The sequence below is a fragment of the Daldinia vernicosa genome (genome assembly GCF_022497035.1).
Source record: "Daldinia vernicosa strain CBS 139.73 unplaced genomic scaffold F5Y00scaffold_16, whole genome shotgun sequence".
NCBI lineage: Eukaryota > Fungi > Ascomycota > Sordariomycetes > Xylariales > Hypoxylaceae > Daldinia > Daldinia vernicosa.
The window spans coordinates 178,272-198,831 of record NW_025953932.1 but is presented as its reverse complement, the minus strand read 5'-3'; the positions used below and the strand labels follow the sequence as shown (position 1 = coordinate 198,831).

Genomic DNA, 20,560 nt, shown 5'->3' with positions numbered 1-20,560 from the left:
TATCATCAATCAATCAATTAATCAATCATTAGTGCGACTTTAGCGAATGTGCAACTATCAAAGTACATACCTTAGGTAGCTAAAGACGTGAGACAAGCGCTTCTTTCTCCTCTCCTAGGGAACTACCAAATGCAGGCGTGCCGATCCAGCTGTGGTCTTAATTTATTTCGCCCACTCTTACCTTGTCCGAGGTAGCCTTTCTTTGTCCAACATCGAGATCATCACCAAAATACCATCCAGACTCTTCTTAGGTCAACATATGCCTGCCCACTGATTTCGACTTCACTCTTTCATCTCATCGGGCTAAAGCTATAACCATATCTCATGGAACGACACGGCTCGCCAGGCCTTGGCCCGCGTAATGATGCTGGGTCTCGAGTACAGAAACCAGAGTCTGCTACGGACAAAGCCGCCAAGCTAGCAGCATTGAAGGCACGCGTATCAGCAGCTATAGGATCTACTAAAGCAAAAGGTGGTCTGAATGTTGGTCTTCATCCAGCGTTGGAAGATATCGGGCAATGGAAGCCTGGCGGCAGCAAGACCAACGATTCGAAATCCGGATTAGGTTCGCGATCGCGGAATGATGGCAACAAGGCACAACCGAAACAGAAACCCCTTGATCTGTCGGGCCCATCGCAAGAAGAAATCAAGAGCAATCCCTATTTTGACGCGAGCCTAGGCGCTCCCGGCGCAAAACCGAGACAATCACGTCAACTCATATTCAACCAGAAAGGCAAATACATCCAGCAAGCGAATGCGCTACGAAGGCAAGCAGCGCTCGAAGCTCTGAAGAAGAAGATTGCGGAGGGTACGCGCAAGGTCGGAATAGATGAGGATAAAGATGTCGAGAAGAACTTCGTGATCGAAGCTCCTCCAGATGTCGAGTGGTGGGACGAAGGATTAATAGACGGCAAGAACTACGACGACATAGAAAACCCCAAGGTGCTAAAGATTGACACCGAAGACACGATAATTACTAGATATATCCAACACCCTGTCCCCATCGAACCTCCCCAGGACAAGAACGTCCCCCCTCCGAAACCCATGTACCTCACAGCCACGGAACAAGCCAAGCTGCGCCGACAGCGCCGAATGGCCGACCTGAAGGAGGAACAAGCCAAGATTAGACTCGGCCTCGTCCCTGCGCCGCCGCCAAAGGTTAAGAAGGGCAATCTAATGCGTGTCCTAGGCGAGGAAGCCGTCAAAGACCCCACGGCCGTCGAAGCCCGCGTGAACCGCGAGATCGCGGATCGGCACAACAAGCACGTGCAGACGAACGAGGAGCGGAAATTGACCAAGGAGCAGAAGCACGAGAAGCTAGCCACAAACCAGGAGAAGGACGCAGCTAAGGGCTTACACATGTTGGTGTTCAAGATCAACAGCCTAGCGAATGGTCAACACCGGTACAAGATCAGCGTCAATGCCGACCAACTGGCTCTCACGGGGTTAGTTATCATGCATCCGAAGCAGAACTTGGTGATCGCAGAAGGTGGCGAGTGGTCCATCAAGCACTACAAGAAACTACTCCTAAACCGCATCAACTGGACCGAGAACCTCCCATCTCGCGAGAAAGACGCGCAGAACGAGGCCTTGAAGCAATGGCTCAAGGCCGAAAACGAAGAGGGCGATCTAAAGGATCTAGCCGAGAACCAGTGCAAGCTGATCTTCGAGGGAGAAGTAAAGTCCCGGGCGTTTAGAAAATGGGGTTCCAAGGTCTGCGAGACGGACAGCGAGGCGAGGGAGGTATTATCCAAATCCAAGATGGAGAACTTTTGGAATCTCGCCAAGTCTACCCACTAGGTAGAGCTGACTTAGGTACCTACCTACCTACTACCTACATAATAGTTAAATTAATCACACGGTTATCAGGCTAGGAGGTTTTGTAATAAAACGTCGCGAATATTGAGAATTGCGAATATGATGTTGACTTAGTCTTCTTAAGCCTTGAACAATTTTGTATTAGATTAGGTATTTAACCTTGCGGTGTTGGCTGCTGGTTTCCAACGCCTAGAAGAGCCCCAAGCTCTAATGTGATTTGATTGTTATACAGAATATCGGGCTGGTGACTACCTACCTATCCGCGCACACTCGCGTTCACGCGGCGTCAAGTTCCATCATGCCCTCGTCGAGATCGTCGTCATCCATATCGAAGTCATCATTGTAGCTCTGCATAGCCTGCAAAGCCTGCGCTCTATGCATAGCCTCGATAGCCGCATTGTCCTCTTGCAACTCCTTAATCCTCTCCTCGTCGACTTTCTTCTGGTGCTCTTTCAGGTCCTCGAGACTCCACATGCTGATCCCTTCTTGGTCCTTAGATTTAAAGGGTCGCGCCATGTCTCGCAAGAAGCGCTTCGCTGTGATGACTGCCATATCTGTGCTTAGGTTCCCGTCGACTTCTTGCATGGCCTGGTTGATCCACTTGGGGAGTTGGAGTCTCTTCTTTTGGAACCGGCGGTCGGCTAGCACCATGATTCCGTAGTCGTCTTTGCCTCGGAGCACACGACCCAGGCATTGTGCGGCGTGTCGCATGGCGTCGAAAGATAAGAAGTCGTTTTCTCGGATACGATAGGTTTCTCGAAGGAACTGTAGTCTGGCCTTGAGGATACGCGACTCCGTGTATTGGAACGGAACACCGATACACAGCACAGTTCGGCCATACTGGTGGTCGAAATCGATACCTTCTGAGACCTTCCCACGCGCCACACACAGGAGGACAGCACCTCTGCCATTGCAGCAAGCCATGCGGTAGGTTTCAAGTGCAAGCGAAGTTTCTTGGGCGTCCGGTGTTTCGACTAAGATGAGCTTGTACTTCCAGACCTCGTCTAATATGCCCATCCCCTGCCACATGCTAATGATAGATTCCATGTACAAATATGATGGGAAGAATACGACCATACCGTCTGGAGTAATTCTTGCGAATTCAGTCAAGAGGTTACCGTAATTGCGGACCACACTCGGCTCATTCCTGACTGCGAAACTGGTGGAGATAGTTGCTTGGTCACTTCCTCGGGTGACGATCATCGGCAAGAAAGATCTCCTCGCTAGGGTCATAGTGTACGACTCTTGGACGACCGTAGTGAAGCCTAACATCTTCGGGTACATCTCCAAGGGTGAGATAGTGCCGGATGTGATGATGACAGAGCTAAACCTGTCGAACACGGGCTTAATAGCGATTGCCGCATCCAAGCACGTGAAATGTAGAACTGGGTTTGGCACTTCTGCAGTATCTGACTCGAAAGGTTCAAGGATGAGCAAGAATCCCTTCTCATATGTGGCAACAAGAGTCGCGAATGTAGCTACTTCTTGTAGCGGTTGATAGTCTTCGATGCTGGTTAGTTCAAGCGTCCTCACAAGGGAGGTTAGTCTTTCAGCACAGAACCGTAATGGCTTCTTCTCGATAAACGTGTGCTCCTTTAGATGTGCTAGGAATGATGGCGGTGTTTCCGAGATGACCTGGCGGACCTTCATACGCGTCTTGAGGTATTCGATAAATCGTTTTAGGAAAGCAGTAAAATGTTCAGCCCTCCGGATGTTTCCGGGGACTGCCTCCTTCAACAAGTCATCGGGAAGAACGGGGTTGGCCATAAAAGTATCCTCTTGTCGAGCCTCATCGGCATCTCGAAGGCCTTCCACTAGCTTCTGGTATTCGTTTTCCAACTGTTCTCGATCTGTCTCCTTCATCTCCTCGATTTTACGTTCCAGGTTTTGAGCACCCCTGGTGGCCTTTCGTAGGGAATCTTCTGTGATATCTGTACTCAGAGATTCGATACAGACGTTGTCTATGTTGTGGGCTTCATCGAAAACGACAATGCAGTCCTTCGAGAGCTCTTTAGATACACGTTCTGCTATCTTGGGGTCTAGCAGGTAGTGATACGAGTAGATTATAACGTTACAATATTGCATCTATAATCCGGAAAACGTGAGCTCTGTGCCTCTAGAAATATAGACCCCGGGAAGATGAACTTAGAGGAACTTACCATTCGCCTCGATGTAAAATAAGGGCACTGCTTGTGCTGCTCGCCATATCTTAGTAGGCCATCAAGGGTCCAAACGCCGTTGGGTACGAGGTTGTGTGGTTCCAGGAGATCCAGATTGTCATGGTACACGCATGTCTCAACGCTCTCGCCTTTCTCTCTCTTTTCCTTGACGAAGCCAGCAGTCAAGCTACGACACCTAGCATCCACGATGGTGCCGCTCTTTTCCCTCTTGACCGAAGGATGGAGACAGAGATTCTTACGGCTGGTCAGGCCTAGCCCTCGAAAGTCTTCTACGTGGCCAAGTTCATCAGCCCTAAATTTCATCAATGCCTTGAGTTCTGCTAGTGCCTTTTCGATCTCTGACATAGTACGAGAACAGTAGATAAGCTTTCGGTGTTCGGGATAATGTTGTTGATATGCGACGATTAATGACAGCAGCGAGACAGTCTTTCCGGTCCCCGAAGGCATCTCCAAGACGCAATGCCCGCCTGCATCTAGAGTCCTCTTCAGATCACACATATATGCATACTGCTCCGGATATATCCGTGGATACGGAAAGAGAACCGGGAGGTCGTCAATGAAGAACTTCATCTTTGCGGAATTTTAGGCAAATACGATATGGAGGTGAGCATGCAGGGTTAAAGCATGGGAAAGGGGTGAGGTTCTCTGATGCCAGGAGAAATTCGTATAAAACTTGATAGAGGTTGTCGATGGAGACCTTAGAGCATGCGTACTGGCGCGGCTGGGTTAAGGTCGTTTTCGTGGAGCCTCCTTCAGTTGCAGTCGCGTAGAAATGTTACAAATAGCATGTTATGTGCTTGGTTCGCCGGTAGCAAAGAAACTAACTCGGCTTGGGTATTTTCTTTTACTATGTTCTCAAACCAGCTTTAGACTTTTGCATGTTAATTTGTATATACGCATCGCGACGTTTGATAGCTGCGCGATAGTTGACGTTGCCAGGTAGAAGTTGACTGGCATTTGATACCGGATAAGATAAAGAATGCAGCCTGCAGCATTGTGCAGTTGGTGGCTCATGCACGCTTCTCCTTTGGTAAACGCCGTAAACGTTACCTAAGTTGCGGCTTGGAGCAGCCACAGATAATCCACTTATCAGCCCTACGTAGGTACTTCATGTATGGAAGTACCAGTTGGAGAAGATGCACTCATCCGCCCATCTTACCAAAAATACGCAGAAATACCCCTACATTGAATACCTAATGTATATCTATATATATCCAAGTCAATTTGAATCGCACTACCTATTAATTTCATCACAGGAGGTTATATTATTGGATATCTGCATCATTGGTATGCTACGTGACGTTTTAACTGCTATTTCGTTGTTGTGGACCATTTATTTGTTACCTGGCTATGCCGTCTTAAGCCACCACCAGTTTCTTTTCCGATGATAATTTAATTAACTTTGAATGGGTCTTGTAAAAAGCGCGGTCGCAATAAGGTTTTTTTTTAAACTTAAGTTGACTAACCTTAGAATCTCTAAAATCGAGATCTATGTATGGGCTTGTGGTATCGGGATGAGCCGAATCTCGACGGCGCGGGAGGCACCCGTAGATAGGTACCAACCCATACAAAACCGTCGGATTGCACAAAAGCACCATAGGAACGAGCGTCCCGATGGCGGGCAGATGCTCCCGATAGCCTCTGCCTCAATCCATGGAGTTGGGTTTGGGGTGTTGCGATTGAACCCAGATTGTCGGGATCTGGCACAGTACATACATTAAGCTTAATCGATTTCCCCTTTTTTTTTCAATCATTTTAATCTGTTCCATCCATCGTCGATATCATTATCATGAAAATGGGGATGTATGCAGTTTATCGAATTACCGACAAAACACAACACAACACGGCATAACCTCCTCGGTACTCGGAACATATATTCGGAACATTTGCGCTCGCCAAATATTTTCGAGTTTCGTTTCCGAATTTCGGTCGCATCTATCTAACACAGCGCCGATATGTCCATTTTCCGTATTTGTCCGATTTAGTCCGAGGCCGAATAATACGCGAATGCTACTATTATGTTGGTGTTGGCTATGTAACCTCAGCTCAGCTTTAGCCCTACCCGTGTTACTATTTCGAGATGTTGCACAGCTGATATTTTTTTTTTAAGAACACGCCTCACTGCACGAATTGATGGCTGACCAACTAGACGGCATGAAAATACTACGCTGCAGTACGTTTTAATCAATTCTTTGTTTCAGGTCATGCTGAAGTTTGTGAATCCTGCAAGGCTAGCCTCATGTTGGTAAGGCATACCCAATTAGCGACGATTCATACTGACCTAGAATTATATGTTATATGTATGTGGTCATCTAAAACTATTCATGTAAATAGAGTATGTTTTAGCCCCCGAAACCGAATGAAACTTGGCCTTCATAATCTGCTAGCATACAAGTGGCCAGGCCTTCCCTAGCGAACCGTATTAGTGAGTTTAGAGGAATCCTCCTTGAAGTAACCCGCACACATGTGTGGAGAGATGCCGTATCAGGACCATCTTTAGCACAGAGCAACGTATGTTCTTTGCGCCCTCAAATCCCGAGATAGGGATATGAAGCTATGTACTTGGCTACCGTAGTGTATGTGCTCATCGAGTCGACTCCATACGTAGGTAACGTGCCTGGGGCTCGGATCTCTTTCTTCGTGATGCTTCTCCGCTATCTAAAAGTCCAAGTACAGTATGAAATAGTTAAGGCAAGAGGTTGCGAGAAGTACAGTATACCATGTATATGAGATGCGTGGATCGTTCCGCCTTAACCGATTTCTTTAGCGACTAGCGGTATGCTCTGCATGTCCCGCCATCCCCGTGAAGATATGTAAATGCTAGGTACAGGGGAGGTTTGCGAGGCTAGGTCTTGGCGACCTGTTGGTAGTCATATGTATTATAAGTGTATGGGTAGCAGCTAGCTTATGAATGCACTATCTTGATATGAATAGAATGTTTTAACCAAATAGAGCGTGGGAGACTGCTTGCTCGCGCTTGTTGAAACGTTTCGAGGAACTAACAGCGAGCTATTTCTTATTCATCGTTCATAATGTTCCTGAAACGGATAGTTTTATGTAAATTTGGCTCCTTCGAGTAGCTAAGCCTCTCAGCACTATGTCTCCCGAAACGGGGCAGGGTACCTAGCTTAACTGCCGTGTGTGGAAGGTCCGCCAGTTCTTTGTTCGCGCAAGAGACGCGGCTATTGGGTAAGCATTCGAGAGCTTATGATAGACCCGCACCCCGATGAACCCGGCTAAACACGTGGGCTACGCCTAGCGCGCGGGAGATGGGGGCCGTATATATATGTGTGTAAAGAGTCTTAGGGTCTTATGTCTTAGGTTTACTCACTATTTTTTACCTTGCCCTGGTATGTACAATATGTAAGTGGGCTACTAGGGCAGTACGAGTCTAAAAGAGAGTCTTTTGTCTTGTCGTAACGTTGGTAGGATCCTACCTATCATCGTACCGCTAAAAGACGAATAAAATCAAAATACCTAGCCACGAAGGGTCGATGCTCTTGTGGTACCTGCAGTACGGTCAAGGATGTAAGTCTCAGATATCTGCAAGGACAGCACCAGAATGACATCAACCTTATCTGAGGATCGACAAATGGCGGTGCAGCTAAAAACATGCTGCTCTGTACTTACAATTACATATGACTTCATACGCCGGTCATCGATCGCCGTCCTACGAGATTTGTCATACCAAGACTGTTGAGGGTTAAAAACGAGGACCATGTAAATAGTGTAAGGATAAAATATTTGAGATACTACGTACATATCTATTTCTAGATGAAAGCTTGGCTTCGTTGATAATGTGCTGTGGCGCAGCCCGTGGAGTACTATTAAAATATTTACGATCAGGGTTGTTAGTGCTATCGGGATCTTGGCCTCAGACCTCAAAATAAACATTCCTCCAGCCTCCAGGGAATAAATAGCGTTGCGAATACACTAGCTAGCCGACGGCTCGTCTGGCGGGGAACGTTGGTCAGGTCCCTGTCTCGTAGGATTAGTGATCATTTAGTTTTTGTTCAACTTGGAACGAAAAGACCAACGAGAAGAGTTACATCGTCCAAAAAGAAGATTAACGTCTGGTGTTTTTGTATGCTGATGCTATGCTGCTACTATTATGCTACTATTAAGGATATAGCTATTTGTTCCTACAGTTTCTCATACTGTATCAGTATAACTTCTGAATATACAATACCAAGTTAGAAATATAGTTAGGGATGGGTGGTCTCATCTCGCTTCATAGTAGTGTACGTGTACGGTACACGTAAAAGACCAACAGCATTACCTACTAACCCTCAATCTAGCCTACCTCAATCACAGCGTGTTGCCACTAACGAGAGAGTTGACAATAACCCCTGGATTTTAGGGGGCTTTTTACTAGGCGTACTAACACCCGACGGCAGTGGGTTCCGCAAGTCTGTGCTTGTGTAGTGAAAGTCGAAGAATGTGGCTAACAGATCCCTGTGCGGGCTTTAGTTGCCTTAGTTAGGACGCTCGAACCAGTAGACGTCCCCTGTGTCTTATCGCGGGATGGCTATACCGGTTTTGGGGTTCCGATTCACCAAAGTACATTGCCGTAGTACACGAAATACGTAATGATGATTGGAGGAATAGAAAAAAGAGTTCCACAGCTTTTCCGCCCTATTGTCCCACGCTACCTAAAGTAGATTAAAACGTTAGCTAGGCGACGAACCCCATACTTTACCTATTCTGAGTATTCCGAGGACCAACAACACATCAGACCATGCCACTATTTTTTTCTTAATGCTAAAAAGAACACACGTCCGCGCTAGCCTGAACACGACGATAAGCGCAGCAGACGAGCCGCTGACATCGTCCTCTTAATCATCTATTAATTTTTCATTATGGTCACATTGACCCTCTTCTAGCATTAATGAGACTAATGAGACTAATGAGGCAGAGGCCTTTGATGACCTTCCTCAACCGCATGAATTATCAGCGTAAACTCGCGAATAGATTCTCGAGCTATTACATAGTATATTTCTAACCGCTGGTCGCTTAACTATCCTCTTTGCAAACCCGCGGGTTTCGTTGAATAAGAACTCTATTTTACGAAAGTGAAGGACAGGGGGGCCTGTTATAAGGGTACCAATTCTGCAGCACCTGGAGGATTCAGACCTTCGAGAAGCCGGATTGGATCTCCTAGGTGTACCTATCCGTTCGCTTGCTTACCACCTACCTACACGTGTACACTACCCTGCGCGCGCAGGTACATAACACATAAACGCTACCTAAGTAGGCTTGACGGTAGTCTACGTAACAAAAGCAGGTTAGTGATAATATTTACATACATGTTCCGAGACAATGTTGGCTCGAATATTTTATTTTTTCGATTTTCCGTCCTGGCTCAGTTTATTCCCCCGCCCCCGGCTCCAACCGCCGAAGTCGTACGGTGATATTACCTAAGTCATTCATCCGTTCTTCTTCTTCTCTTGTCCCGGTCTCCGATCTTTATTGCCTACACTATGTATGTAGTACAGGCCGGGCTGCGGGCTGGGTTACCTTACAAGTGTCAAGTGTAGTACCTTTTTTTCTAAGTATGGAAATTCCTCCTTCGTGTACCACTATAGTAACTACTAGTAACTAAGCTATGCTACGTTAAACGTACCCACGCATAGTCTGACGTTATGGTACTAATCTTTGCTGTGTATATTCCATGGTGTCTCTTGTCCCGTGGCCCCCCTGCCATCTACATTGCACCCACTACGCTTGAGACTGCCGCGCGAACATCTCATTTGGCACCACACACTCACGCACACACCCTTGTGGTTCTTGTATCCTCCTCAATTTTGATATACTACCACTCTTACCCAATATGACAGGCCGACCAGACCAGTAAAAATGGGTCTGGCCTTACGAGGACCGTGGGCTATCCCACCCCCCGGCTCCATGTATACATTAATCTTCCGGAGTCTGCCTCACATATCGCGCTTGTCGTTCGTTCCTGAGAGTCTTGTCTGCCTGGCTATGTTTATCCTGATGCAGGCATATGGAGTACAGTTTCACTCCTACGGTACTTCTTCCAACTCTCTGGAGATTCCCATTGTTACGCCAACGCTGGTTGGTACGATACGTACATAGACATACATAGTAGGGGTGTGCGCCGAGACTCCTGGTCTACTCCCCTTGTACTTACAAGGGACCAGACTGCTTTCTGTATAACTATGCTTACATCCCACGGAATGTCTCCATAGCCTTTTTTATGTATTGACACACCTTGATCACTTAATCAAGCCTCAAATTAGACTCTTATTCCGTCATACACGTACAGTTGGAAGAAGAAGACACTCCCATAGCTTCCCAGCTTCCCATAAGTCACTGCTGTGTCGTCTTCTCTCACCGGGCACGCCTTGTTGCACAACAACCAGGCTCCCCCTTTAGCTCTTTTTATACAACCAACCTTACCGTCTGTTGGAACGCATCTTGCGTTTGATACAGCCCCGATGGATCTATCACCTCCATCCTTGACCAGGTCACCGGCGTCACCTCCAAGTACAAATTGCTCCGACAGCCCTACTCTGGATTATCCCTCGCCGGAATTTGTTGACCCAATCTACAAGATCGCCTCCATGTTTGAGCAGCCTTGCGCAACCATGTCTTCTAATATGGGCTCCGAACACTCGCTCCCGCCGTTGGATGCTATGACCTCGGCCGGTTGGAGTGGGACTGCCGTAATGCACCCTAGCTCAACGTCAACGGCCCCGAACATGTCGTCGGCCGACTATGATCCTTTCGCTCACTACGAACCTAACAATATGCATGCATCGTATAGCCATGAGCTCTACCAATCTCATCATACTCACGTACCTGTGCTGTCAAGTAGTGGTACTCCTCCCATGTCTTCGGCAGCTTCTCGATCGCCAGACCCGTCCTCGAGGCACGCCTTCGGCTATTCACATAGTGTTTCGCCAATACCGCGGATCAAGATGGAGAGCGCTGCTGCTGCTGCTGCCGCCGCTGCCGATTATTCTGGAGCTGAACTAACACAGTATCCATCACCCCGTTCCGCCCACTCGTTGCCACTAGAACATAATAGTTACGGCTCGACTGCCGGTAGCTCAGGTTATCTATCAGATGTCCCTTCAGGGTCATGGCCTAGGTCTGAATACCCGTCGCTCGAGACAGACCAATACTATGCTGGACCTAGCGGACCCGGGGCAGCTTTCTCTCACGATAGGCGACAGCTACGCGTGCCAAGGGCGGCGAGGAGGCAGCCTCGAAAATTGACGACGAAGGAGGAGGCTAATTTTCAGTGCGAGGTTAAAGGGTGCGGTAAGCTATTTAGCAGGAGCTACAATTTTAAAGCGCATATGGAAACCCACGACGAGAAGAGGGAATATCCTTTTCCCTGCACGGTTCCGGATTGCAACAAGAAATTCGTTCGTAAGACGGATCTACAAAGGCACAACCAGAGTGTTCACATGAAAGAGAAGAACCACAGGTGTGATTACTGTGGCCGAATGTTTGCGCGGAAAGATACCCTTCGAAGGTAAGTCATATATACATCCTTTCTTTTTCACATAGATGCGGGGGCTCTAAAGCTAACATATAATTAATTAAGACATATGGAAGACGGTTGTTCCAAGCGCTTCGATTTGGGCACATTAGACTTGCGCTCCGACGGCTACGATGCTTACCCGGCGCCGACGAGAACGCTCGGTAGCACCCCCGGGCACCTAGTTGCTCCCGCTGCTCAATTACCGCCGATGACTATGTCCCAGGCCGGCAACGGCAACCTCTTAGCACCTATGCCTTTTACGAAGAGATGATGACTCGAACCATGATGACGATTACGACGAGGACGCGGGGGCGACAGGAAGCCATTTCATCTATCGGTTTACCATTATTATTCATTCCACTTGTACGCATATCCCGGGTGTTTACTGGAGTTGGTTCTTAGCTGGAAAACGGGCCATAGAACTTTTGCCCTGGGAGGGATGTTTTCTATCATATCGAGCATGTCATAACTTTGTTTTTGAAAGCGTGGTTTTTGGTTTTGTTTTTTCATCTTTCAACTTTCATCATTTGTATTACTAGCTAGCATCATGGAGGCTCATCCCAAGCTCACCAAGCTGGGGAGCAACTAGGCGTTCAGGATGGTTCTAGGCACATATTGCCCTAGGCTAGGAGAGGAAAACTTTTTGGGTTACTTTTTTGGTCTACGGCTTTAGTCGTCTAGAACCCAACAAAGCAACAAGATACCAATTTCATTTTTTTTGGCCATCACATCATCATCATCATCAGCCCGTCATCGTGTATACGTCAGCATACTTGGATGATTCTTTGGGATCCTCATCTAATTTTACGCTGTCCGATTTGATTATTAAACGAATGCGATGAAATATTCCAAGAGTTGACTACCAAGACTCCTGCTTCTTGGGTGACACGACATGAACGAGAAGTGGACAAGGCTCAGCCCGTCTTTCTGACGTGCATTCCTAGCCAAACAGAGAGCACTAAGCTAAGATCTCGGTACGCACCAACTACATACCAAGGAAGCACTATTACGTGATGTATCATTGAAGCAATAACGAAGTTTAGTCAGGTTAGTCAGGCTAGCCTACCTAACATACCAATGGCCCCTATCAGAGCTCGTACGGTTGTGGCGTCCTTCCACAGATCATTTATCTGCAGTTGGTTCGCTGGTTCGCTGGGTAGTTTCCAGTCACAAAAAGAAAATAGTTAAGACAATGTAGTATTATAGATGCATAACTAATGGTTACCAATGCAGGGACTTACATCATGTAGGCACCCACTTAGCTGGTAGGTCGTATGCAGAGCCTACCAGCGCAGTGGGTATCATCGAACCGTAACTATGGCTGCTGCCGCGATCCGTGGTACTCCAACAAAAGCGGTATTGTACCAGTATGTATCAGTAATCAGTATTGTACGTAAGACTCCAACGTCCCGCCAAGGTACGCATCGTACAATATAGCACAATTTATTTCAAAAAGTACGTGATAGGTACCTAGATTGGCAAGATAGGTGACAAGGTAGGCAATTCGAATGACATGGGGGCTCAACTATGGCCAATTAAAAAAACATATTTCCGATCAAGGATTTGTTATCTAGTTTCAAGATGAGAATTATCCCCACGACGGAACATGACTCGTAAATATTTATTTTTATATCTTTATGTAGTAGAATTAATGAGATATCTCGTCATCCTACCAAATGAGACGCAGAGAACTGTAGGCAGGAAGCACTTATAATGTAAGTCGTATAGAAACTTACATAGGGTTAACCTGGAACAAGAACACCCATTACGAAGATAAGAAAAGTCCGTTATGTGTATATTAAAATACTCCCATACATAACCATCCTCGTAAATTGGCTACCAATTGGGTACCTATAGGATGCAGACCTATATAGTAGCACCGTTTTTTAAGACCTTATTTCCAAGTATAGTAATGTTTTAATCCCGCTATACCGTATAGAGAGTAGCGTCATTTTCACATGGGGCCGTAAGCTTTAGGACCCATAATACTAACGTGTGTGGGGATAGATATAATTTAATTGGTCAGATATTAAAGACCCGTACATAAATTCCAATAGTCTCCCGTAAATTATTCTGTACCAGTACATACGATGAGAAAATGTAGGCGACATTTTACGAGGAAATCCTCAAAGCAAAAGATGATTCCAAATGCAAGCTTGTTATTTCCTCGATGGGGATAGTATCATGCTGTACCTGCGGCTCCGATCCAACTTTACGGACCCACTAGCCAATCCAATACATCTGCGGCTCCGGTCCGAATTTGTCGGACTGAAGCGGACCCCATATTTATGTCGCACATAGAGGAATGCCGCAAGCTATACCTATGCTGTATAACGACGAGGCGGAAAAGGACAATAGGAATATTTGGTAGTACGATACCTATCACAAGTGAGCTGACGCTTCATGCGTTGCGACTATGTATGCGCGCAGGGTATCACAACACACAATGTAGGTAATTTACACAAGGCAAGCCTCGTAAAACTAATAATAAGCGCGCTGAGTTTGACAAAGACTTACACGCATATAGTCGAGGCTCGATCGCTAACTTAGTATAGCCCACGGGAGGGGTTAGAAAGAGTTATCTACTGCATACATAGGCATAGCAGGCACCAACCCATTCTTTGCAGTCCCACGGGAGGAGCCTTACGATGCGGGAACGTCCTAATCTACAATACATAGCATCGTATGGTTGATAACACTAAGAGAGTATTATAGGTTTGGGGTCCGATAAGAGGTACCTAAGGTAAACAAACGACCTTGTACAGAAACCAACTCTGGAGGTAGTATCTAGCCTAGGTACCACAAGCCGACCACCGTGGCGCGGGAACCGTGAGGCCGAAAAGAAGGTGCTTACTTTCTAGAAGCCTCGTCGGTCGAATGTCGGCGCTTTTCACACGAGGAAATCTCTCGCCAGATCGGTTTGATTGGGAGCGAGAGAGTGCTGACGGGTTAACCCCAAGTAACCCCAAGAAGAGGGGCCCTCAGCCTTACCATGACCTGAAAGTCGCCTGTTCTGTGTACCTACTATGTAAGGTATGTAAAACGGGCATGACTGGCATACGCGCAGTTAAGTGCTTACATTTGCCAGTTCTAGGGGTATTTTAACCAGTACTTTGCTACGTATACGCACCCCAGACCTATGTATGTACGAATAGGTGCTCGAGAGATGCCCAGATTCCCAGATTGTAGGTATCTTTTTAATTAAGACTCACCTCGCTATCTCGTCATCGACATCGACATCTTCGTTAATATCTGACTGCTACCATATATAAATTGAAATTCTTCAGCATGATCTCATCCCACTCTTTTCTTCTTTATTTTTGCCCGATCAGCTCGCAAGTTCTAACCCCATACACACACGCGATGCTACATACTCACAGGACACACACCTATCTACCTGGTAAATACCTACGTATTCGATATTAACTAACAACCGACAGTCTGGAATGGGAGTGGCGGTCAGCCTATGACTTTCGGGTCTTGCTGGTCTTAAGCGCCGTCCCTGGCCCCCTCTCCAAGACGTCCGCTGAACCTGCAGCACTACAACGGCCAGTCAGATCCCCTGTTCCCCTGTTAGGCGTGGAGATCACCACCTGCAGCCCGCCGTTGTGTACCCACGCCCATGCGACTCTGTCGTTCTTGCGGTGTACCTAGCAAAACCACTGGAATTTCCCCCGTTGGTTGGAGTTTGCCGGTGCCACACACGTTATATGCAGCTGTCGACGACTTCTCTGGTTTCAATTATCTGAAACAGTCCCGAGGGTTGCAACAACAACGACAAACGACATGTCTTCTGGCTTACGTTAGATATCTCTAAGCTAAGGTAAGGCGACCAACTGAGTGCGACGAGATAAAATATCGCGATGCCAAAACCCGACATTTTTTATTATATTGAGTTACTTTCTACAGCTCTGCCGCGGTGCATACGCCGTTGGTAAATTAGGAGCCAATCCCATGCCAAAGAGAGACTTTACTGGTACTAGCACAATTAAACCACGGTACCAACATTCTAGCATCTAATACTATGTAAGCAGGCAGCATATATCTACATTCCTTGTCATGTGTAGATCTGCACCCCCTGACGCCGGTAACGACCACATCTCTACCGAGATTCATCTATTCACCATGGGGTTCTGTCCCCGCGATATGAGAGATGATTTTCAACTTTATGTAGGTCGCAATATTAACTCGCCCTGTAGCATTCTTCCTTTGTAACCGAACCGCATCTGCCTATCTAATCTATACCTACGATCGACAGCCTGCTTACCTTTTATCTAAAGTAGAAGGGCTGTCATCAACATGAGAGCAACCTTAATGCCCAAAATGAGAATAGTAGACGGTAGCCTACAAGATCCTGATATCATGGTTGTATTTTCATATGATGCTAAGTTCAGGTTGGATACGACCCACCACTTCAACAAGCGCTGTCGTCCTCTAAATTGAGGGAGCTAGAAGCTCACATGAGCCTATGTCAGATTAATCATGCACCGAATTAGGGGACCCCAACTGTTCGAACAAATCTGTCTACCTCATATGCTGGAGGAGCATTATCTCCTAACCGTAACAACCCCAGCTTAGGAAGTCCTCGTGACGCAGAACTCGGTCATATCAGAGCATGTTCCGGTCCCGAGACGACGGGAATTTCACGAACTGTAATCTGACGCTTCCATGCAATGCAACCACATTGCGTGGCAACTGGCATATATCACGCCACGCTCAAGACGTTCTAAGGCCATGCAGAAACCCAGATTCCGCTCCTGGTGTTGATTACTTGCGTTATGTAAGTGACTAGGCTAAAGGATCGTGAGCCCTACTTCGCTCTGCTTTGCCCTACCTGGTGTAGCCTTGAATTTCGAAGCCTTTACGCCCCCAATTCCCAATTCAGCTGAATACCTAACATGTGTATACCAATGCCAGTATTTGTTCTATAGCACTTGTATCATGAAGATAGGGCCAAACGCTTACGGGGGTTGGAAGCACAAAGGCATGACGTATGTAGGTCTGATGCCGAAGTCGTTCCTATATACATGCATAGGTACCTACTCCTGTCTAATATCTTGCCAGGGTATGATAGGATCACATGTAGACCTTGCTGAGCGGTACTATTCCGTTCTTACCGTTCTTACCCGTCTATATAGCCGTCTTAAGCCATTTGCACGGAAATGTATCTGGTGCTCGAGCCGTCATGCGCAACTTCAACTCGACTGACTCATGCTAGTGGGTAAAAATCCTTCATCTTCGTACCAGTTACAATGGAACTCAGATATTTGCCTCCTACATAGGACCCATCAACTCAAATAATAAACAACGTCAATGCACTCACACCACATCCTAGCCGAGGAGTTTGGCGCTAAGCGATCGAATGTAACATATCAAGCGCTCGCATTGATAGGTAATGCAAGAAGATGAGCGTGCGAGAACGAAATGAAGGCAAATGCTGCCGTTACATTTCTCCTCAGCTGGCCCATTAAGCAGTTCACGTTGGGTTACCTTCTAGAACAATTCTTCCGCGTCAGATGCGGCAGCTGAGCGTCTGCACGAAGGATCGTGTCGTAATGCGAGGCCGAAAATCGCAGGTCAAGGTGGTTATCAAGCAAATCCTTCATCCAAATGCAGAAAATAACGTAGTAACGATTACCAGCCTTGCCAACAAGATTGGTTGGCCGACGTATGCTTTCCTCTAGCTACAGATGGATGGATGGCCGGCCCTGTTAACCCAGGTTAATAATAAGTTCACCTCTCCTTGACCTTCCTCTCTGAAGACTGATGGTATACCCCCCTGCTTTTCAGCTCGTGGATGCAGGGGGGCTTCATGGTTGCGGTAGCTATGGATGTGGATGTGGATGTAGGTACAATACCTACATACTACAGAAATCTCCCAAGCGCAACTACATACACAAGCAAGACAGGACTACCCCGGCCTAGGCTCTAGGGTTGTAGAAAAGATGCAACTTGTTGCGAGACATCCCCAGTCGCTACGGCCCCATTATATTTTCTTGGCAATCTTGAATCCATGGTGATGATAATCAGAACCATAGGATCCTATTTACTCATGATACGAGCGTGTGGGCTTCAAAGGGGCAAACTAGAGACTAAGAGGGGTAAAGAAAATCAGGAGAGAATAGAAAAAACGATGTCAAATGTTGAGTTAAGAAAAAATTAAAAAAAATTAAAAAAAAAAGGAAGAAACCAAGCGATGGGGAGAGAATCATGAGTTCGGCTAGAGGTCTACTTCTCCAGCACCCCAGTCCACATAGTTGGCATCCGAATATCCATGGCGAACCAATCGTAGGTTCGCTTTGTCGGAGCTTCGTCACCTCTCCCAGATGAGGTGCCGTCGCTTAACGCATCGGAATTATAGACAACAGAACAACCGGCGGCCGACGTCCGTCGGCGGCAAAGCGATTTAGGTACAGCCTCCTCCGCGTATGCCAAAGGTCGTCATCCATGGATCGAGCGGGCCTTTTCCGTCGCCATCCTTGTTGACGATCCGGGTTGTCAGCACTTAGTTCTACATAACGTATAGTTACCTATACAGATGACTCTACTCTCTGTAGGGATTCCTCGTCGGCTGGCTGGGCCGAGGAAGAGGCGCGTAACCGCGCAAGAGAGGGGGGAAAGATAAAGATGGTTCGCAGGGAAACCAAGTTAATCGAGCCAAATCTCGGCTCCGAAAGAAACAGTAGGCTATCCACTCTCTCCCTACCTACGTATTGTACGTTATTTCACCGCCCCGGATGGAAATGGTGCTGTACACTATGCACTCCAACATCTGAGGGAAGAGGACAATGCGCACCCAGAGATTGTACATATGAGTACCTACGAACCAAGAAAGGCGTCCTTCGGCAATTGTAGGTATCGGTCGACACGGATCCTGGGGCCATGGATACCCACAGTAGCGTTCCTACATACATACGCGCCCTCTTATCAACTGTGGTTTCTGGAGGTTAGGGACGGCTATCTCTCGGGCTATCTCTCGAGGCCCTGGGCAAGCGAGGACGGCGAATCATGCTATGCCTGTAGGTACGTATGCCAGTGTATGCCGGTGTATGCTTAAGGGGGGGGGGGGGGGAGAGAGAAGTAAGTTCTAGCCCCATGGGATGATCATGGCCCCTCGCGACGGAGTTAACGGCAACCATTCCATTCTGATAGGAACCCGAGGGGCGAGCCGGATTCCATCTGCTCGTGGATCGAACTTGGATGGTGTATGGTATGGTGTGGTATCGACACCTATGCAACAGGTACATACCATACCTAGGTATGTATGCACCATTGCATGAAAATGCTAATTAGCTAGCCTCCGTTGGTTCATCTCGAGATCTTCAAGTTAATTAAGGTCGGCGAACGTTGAGATAGTGTATGTAGGTAATGTATTGTATGTATGTATGTAGAACTCTGAAGGATTTGATTCCTTAAGGCTGAGGAGTGGCGAAGCCTCCCTCCCCGAAGGCGGCGTTGGTGTCTCCTGACACAGCAGTCGAGACACTGTAGATGTAGATCTCCTTTCTGAGTTATGCGGTTAGCTACGCGAATAGGAATACATACATGCCTATGAGGTAAGGTATGCGTACGATGTTATTGGTACGGTAACGCGGCAGCGCGGGAAGCAAAAGCCTTTCTACGTAATACATACACCAACTCGACGCATGAATACTCACCCCGTTGGCATGTGTTACATATTTGCTGTCTCATCCTCCGGGATACTCTCTCCAGTCTGCCTTTGTGCGACGAGTCCAGATATCCGGTAATTACTAACCTAGGTATGTATTCACCAACATGTGTTGGTTCGTAAACGGTACGTTACCTAATTATAATGGCTCTGTGGCACGGTCAGCCCTATTTCATCTATCACTCACTGATCGTTAGACGGCGAGGGGGCCGGTAGATCCGTTGGTGTCGATGAATATGCCCTGAATACCTACGCATGTAGTGGCACCTATACACAGATGTAGCACAAGCTCGATTAATATATGTAGGACTTAGATATGGCCGAACATAGATTGTATTTGATCATATTACTCGATGAATAACGTATGCTCGGAAGGTCGAGGAGAAAAGGTACTCCAACAGATATCTACATAATCTCGATCCAAGGCAACGCGCAAGGTAACAATATGTGTTCTCCGGTGTCACCGCCTGAGAAGTAAGGTAGTGTGCCGTCTCCAAAAACATCTAGGACTTCATCAATAGCCTTTCATCTCGATAGAAATGGCCCAACAATACGGTTGGTTATGTACATCACTCGATACCAAGATCTGAGGGGATAGATACCAAGGGATTTCGTCGGCTGACTTGCTGAGAGTGACTCAAGGTCACCAAGGTTCACGAGCAGCCACTTCACTTCCCGATAGAGAAGCATGATCGTCAAGCTTGGAACGAATCCCAACAGAGTTTCTACGTAGGTAGTTACGTGTTGTACCTCGATATGGATTCCAGTCGCCTACATCTTCCCTCAATCCATCATAACGAACCCCCCAAAAGAATCGGGCTTGAACCAACAAAGTCGATTGCTACAACTAGACTGTAATACCTTCAAGGCAGCCCACTATAGCTTAGGTAGATACACAACATAGAGGCAAGGTAGAACCCTGATGCCGTACGCGATACGATAGACGAACCCCTGAGCACAAAGAGGCTATGTCAACACCGTCGGTGGAAATAGGGGTAATGACACAAGCATATCAATACCTATACCACTACCATTGCACGACCGGTATATAGATGCCTAGGTAGTTATCGAGTAGCCTTGTGGATATCTCACAACCGGCAACTTAATCTGTAGTGTAGGCGCTTCTAACACTTCACTTCACCCCCACGTCTCCTAATACACTGCCTCCGACCTTCCCGCCAGGAGGAGCAAGTACCCATCTTTGTAACGATCGACGCGAGTCCGAAGCCTTGGCCGGTCGAACATTGCGTCAGCCGTCTACGTAGGTTAGATAGGAAGAGTAGTTCCGCTCTCGAGTCTGCCTACCTATCTGAAAAGACTCGTTGCTTTACTGCTGAAGTAATCTACCTATCACATATGGCGTCGGTGCGGAATAGCCTA

At 47.2% G+C, this 20,560-nt stretch overlaps 3 protein-coding genes across 3 annotated transcripts; 2 read left to right on the top strand and 1 right to left on the bottom strand.

Moving 5' to 3' along the window:
* The first annotated feature begins 37 nt into the window (after positions 1–37).
* F5Y00DRAFT_233563 (PRP3-domain-containing protein) lies at positions 38–1,930 on the top strand. Its single transcript, XM_048007320.1, has one exon. It carries the CDS (start codon positions 325–327, stop codon positions 1,798–1,800), a length of 1,476 nt encoding a protein of 491 aa, XP_047866015.1. The 5' UTR covers positions 38–324; the 3' UTR covers positions 1,801–1,930.
* F5Y00DRAFT_233562 (putative excision repair protein rhp3) lies at positions 1,931–4,965 on the bottom strand. The gene is made up of 2 exons (XM_048007319.1): positions 3,978–4,965; positions 1,931–3,903 (listed from the first exon to the last, which is right to left on the bottom strand). Exons 1-2 carry the CDS (start codon positions 4,566–4,568, stop codon positions 2,095–2,097), a joined length of 2,400 nt encoding a protein of 799 aa, XP_047866014.1. The 5' UTR covers positions 4,569–4,965; the 3' UTR covers positions 1,931–2,094.
* A 5,310-nt stretch (positions 4,966–10,275) lies between these two features.
* Positions 10,276–11,821, top strand: F5Y00DRAFT_39686 (uncharacterized protein). Its single transcript, XM_048013611.1, has 2 exons — positions 10,276–11,502; positions 11,575–11,821. The coding sequence occupies exons 1-2, from the start codon at positions 10,457–10,459 to the stop codon at positions 11,780–11,782; spliced, it is 1,254 nt and encodes a 417-aa protein (XP_047866013.1). The 5' UTR covers positions 10,276–10,456; the 3' UTR covers positions 11,783–11,821.
* Positions 11,822–20,560: the final 8,739 nt, after the last annotated feature.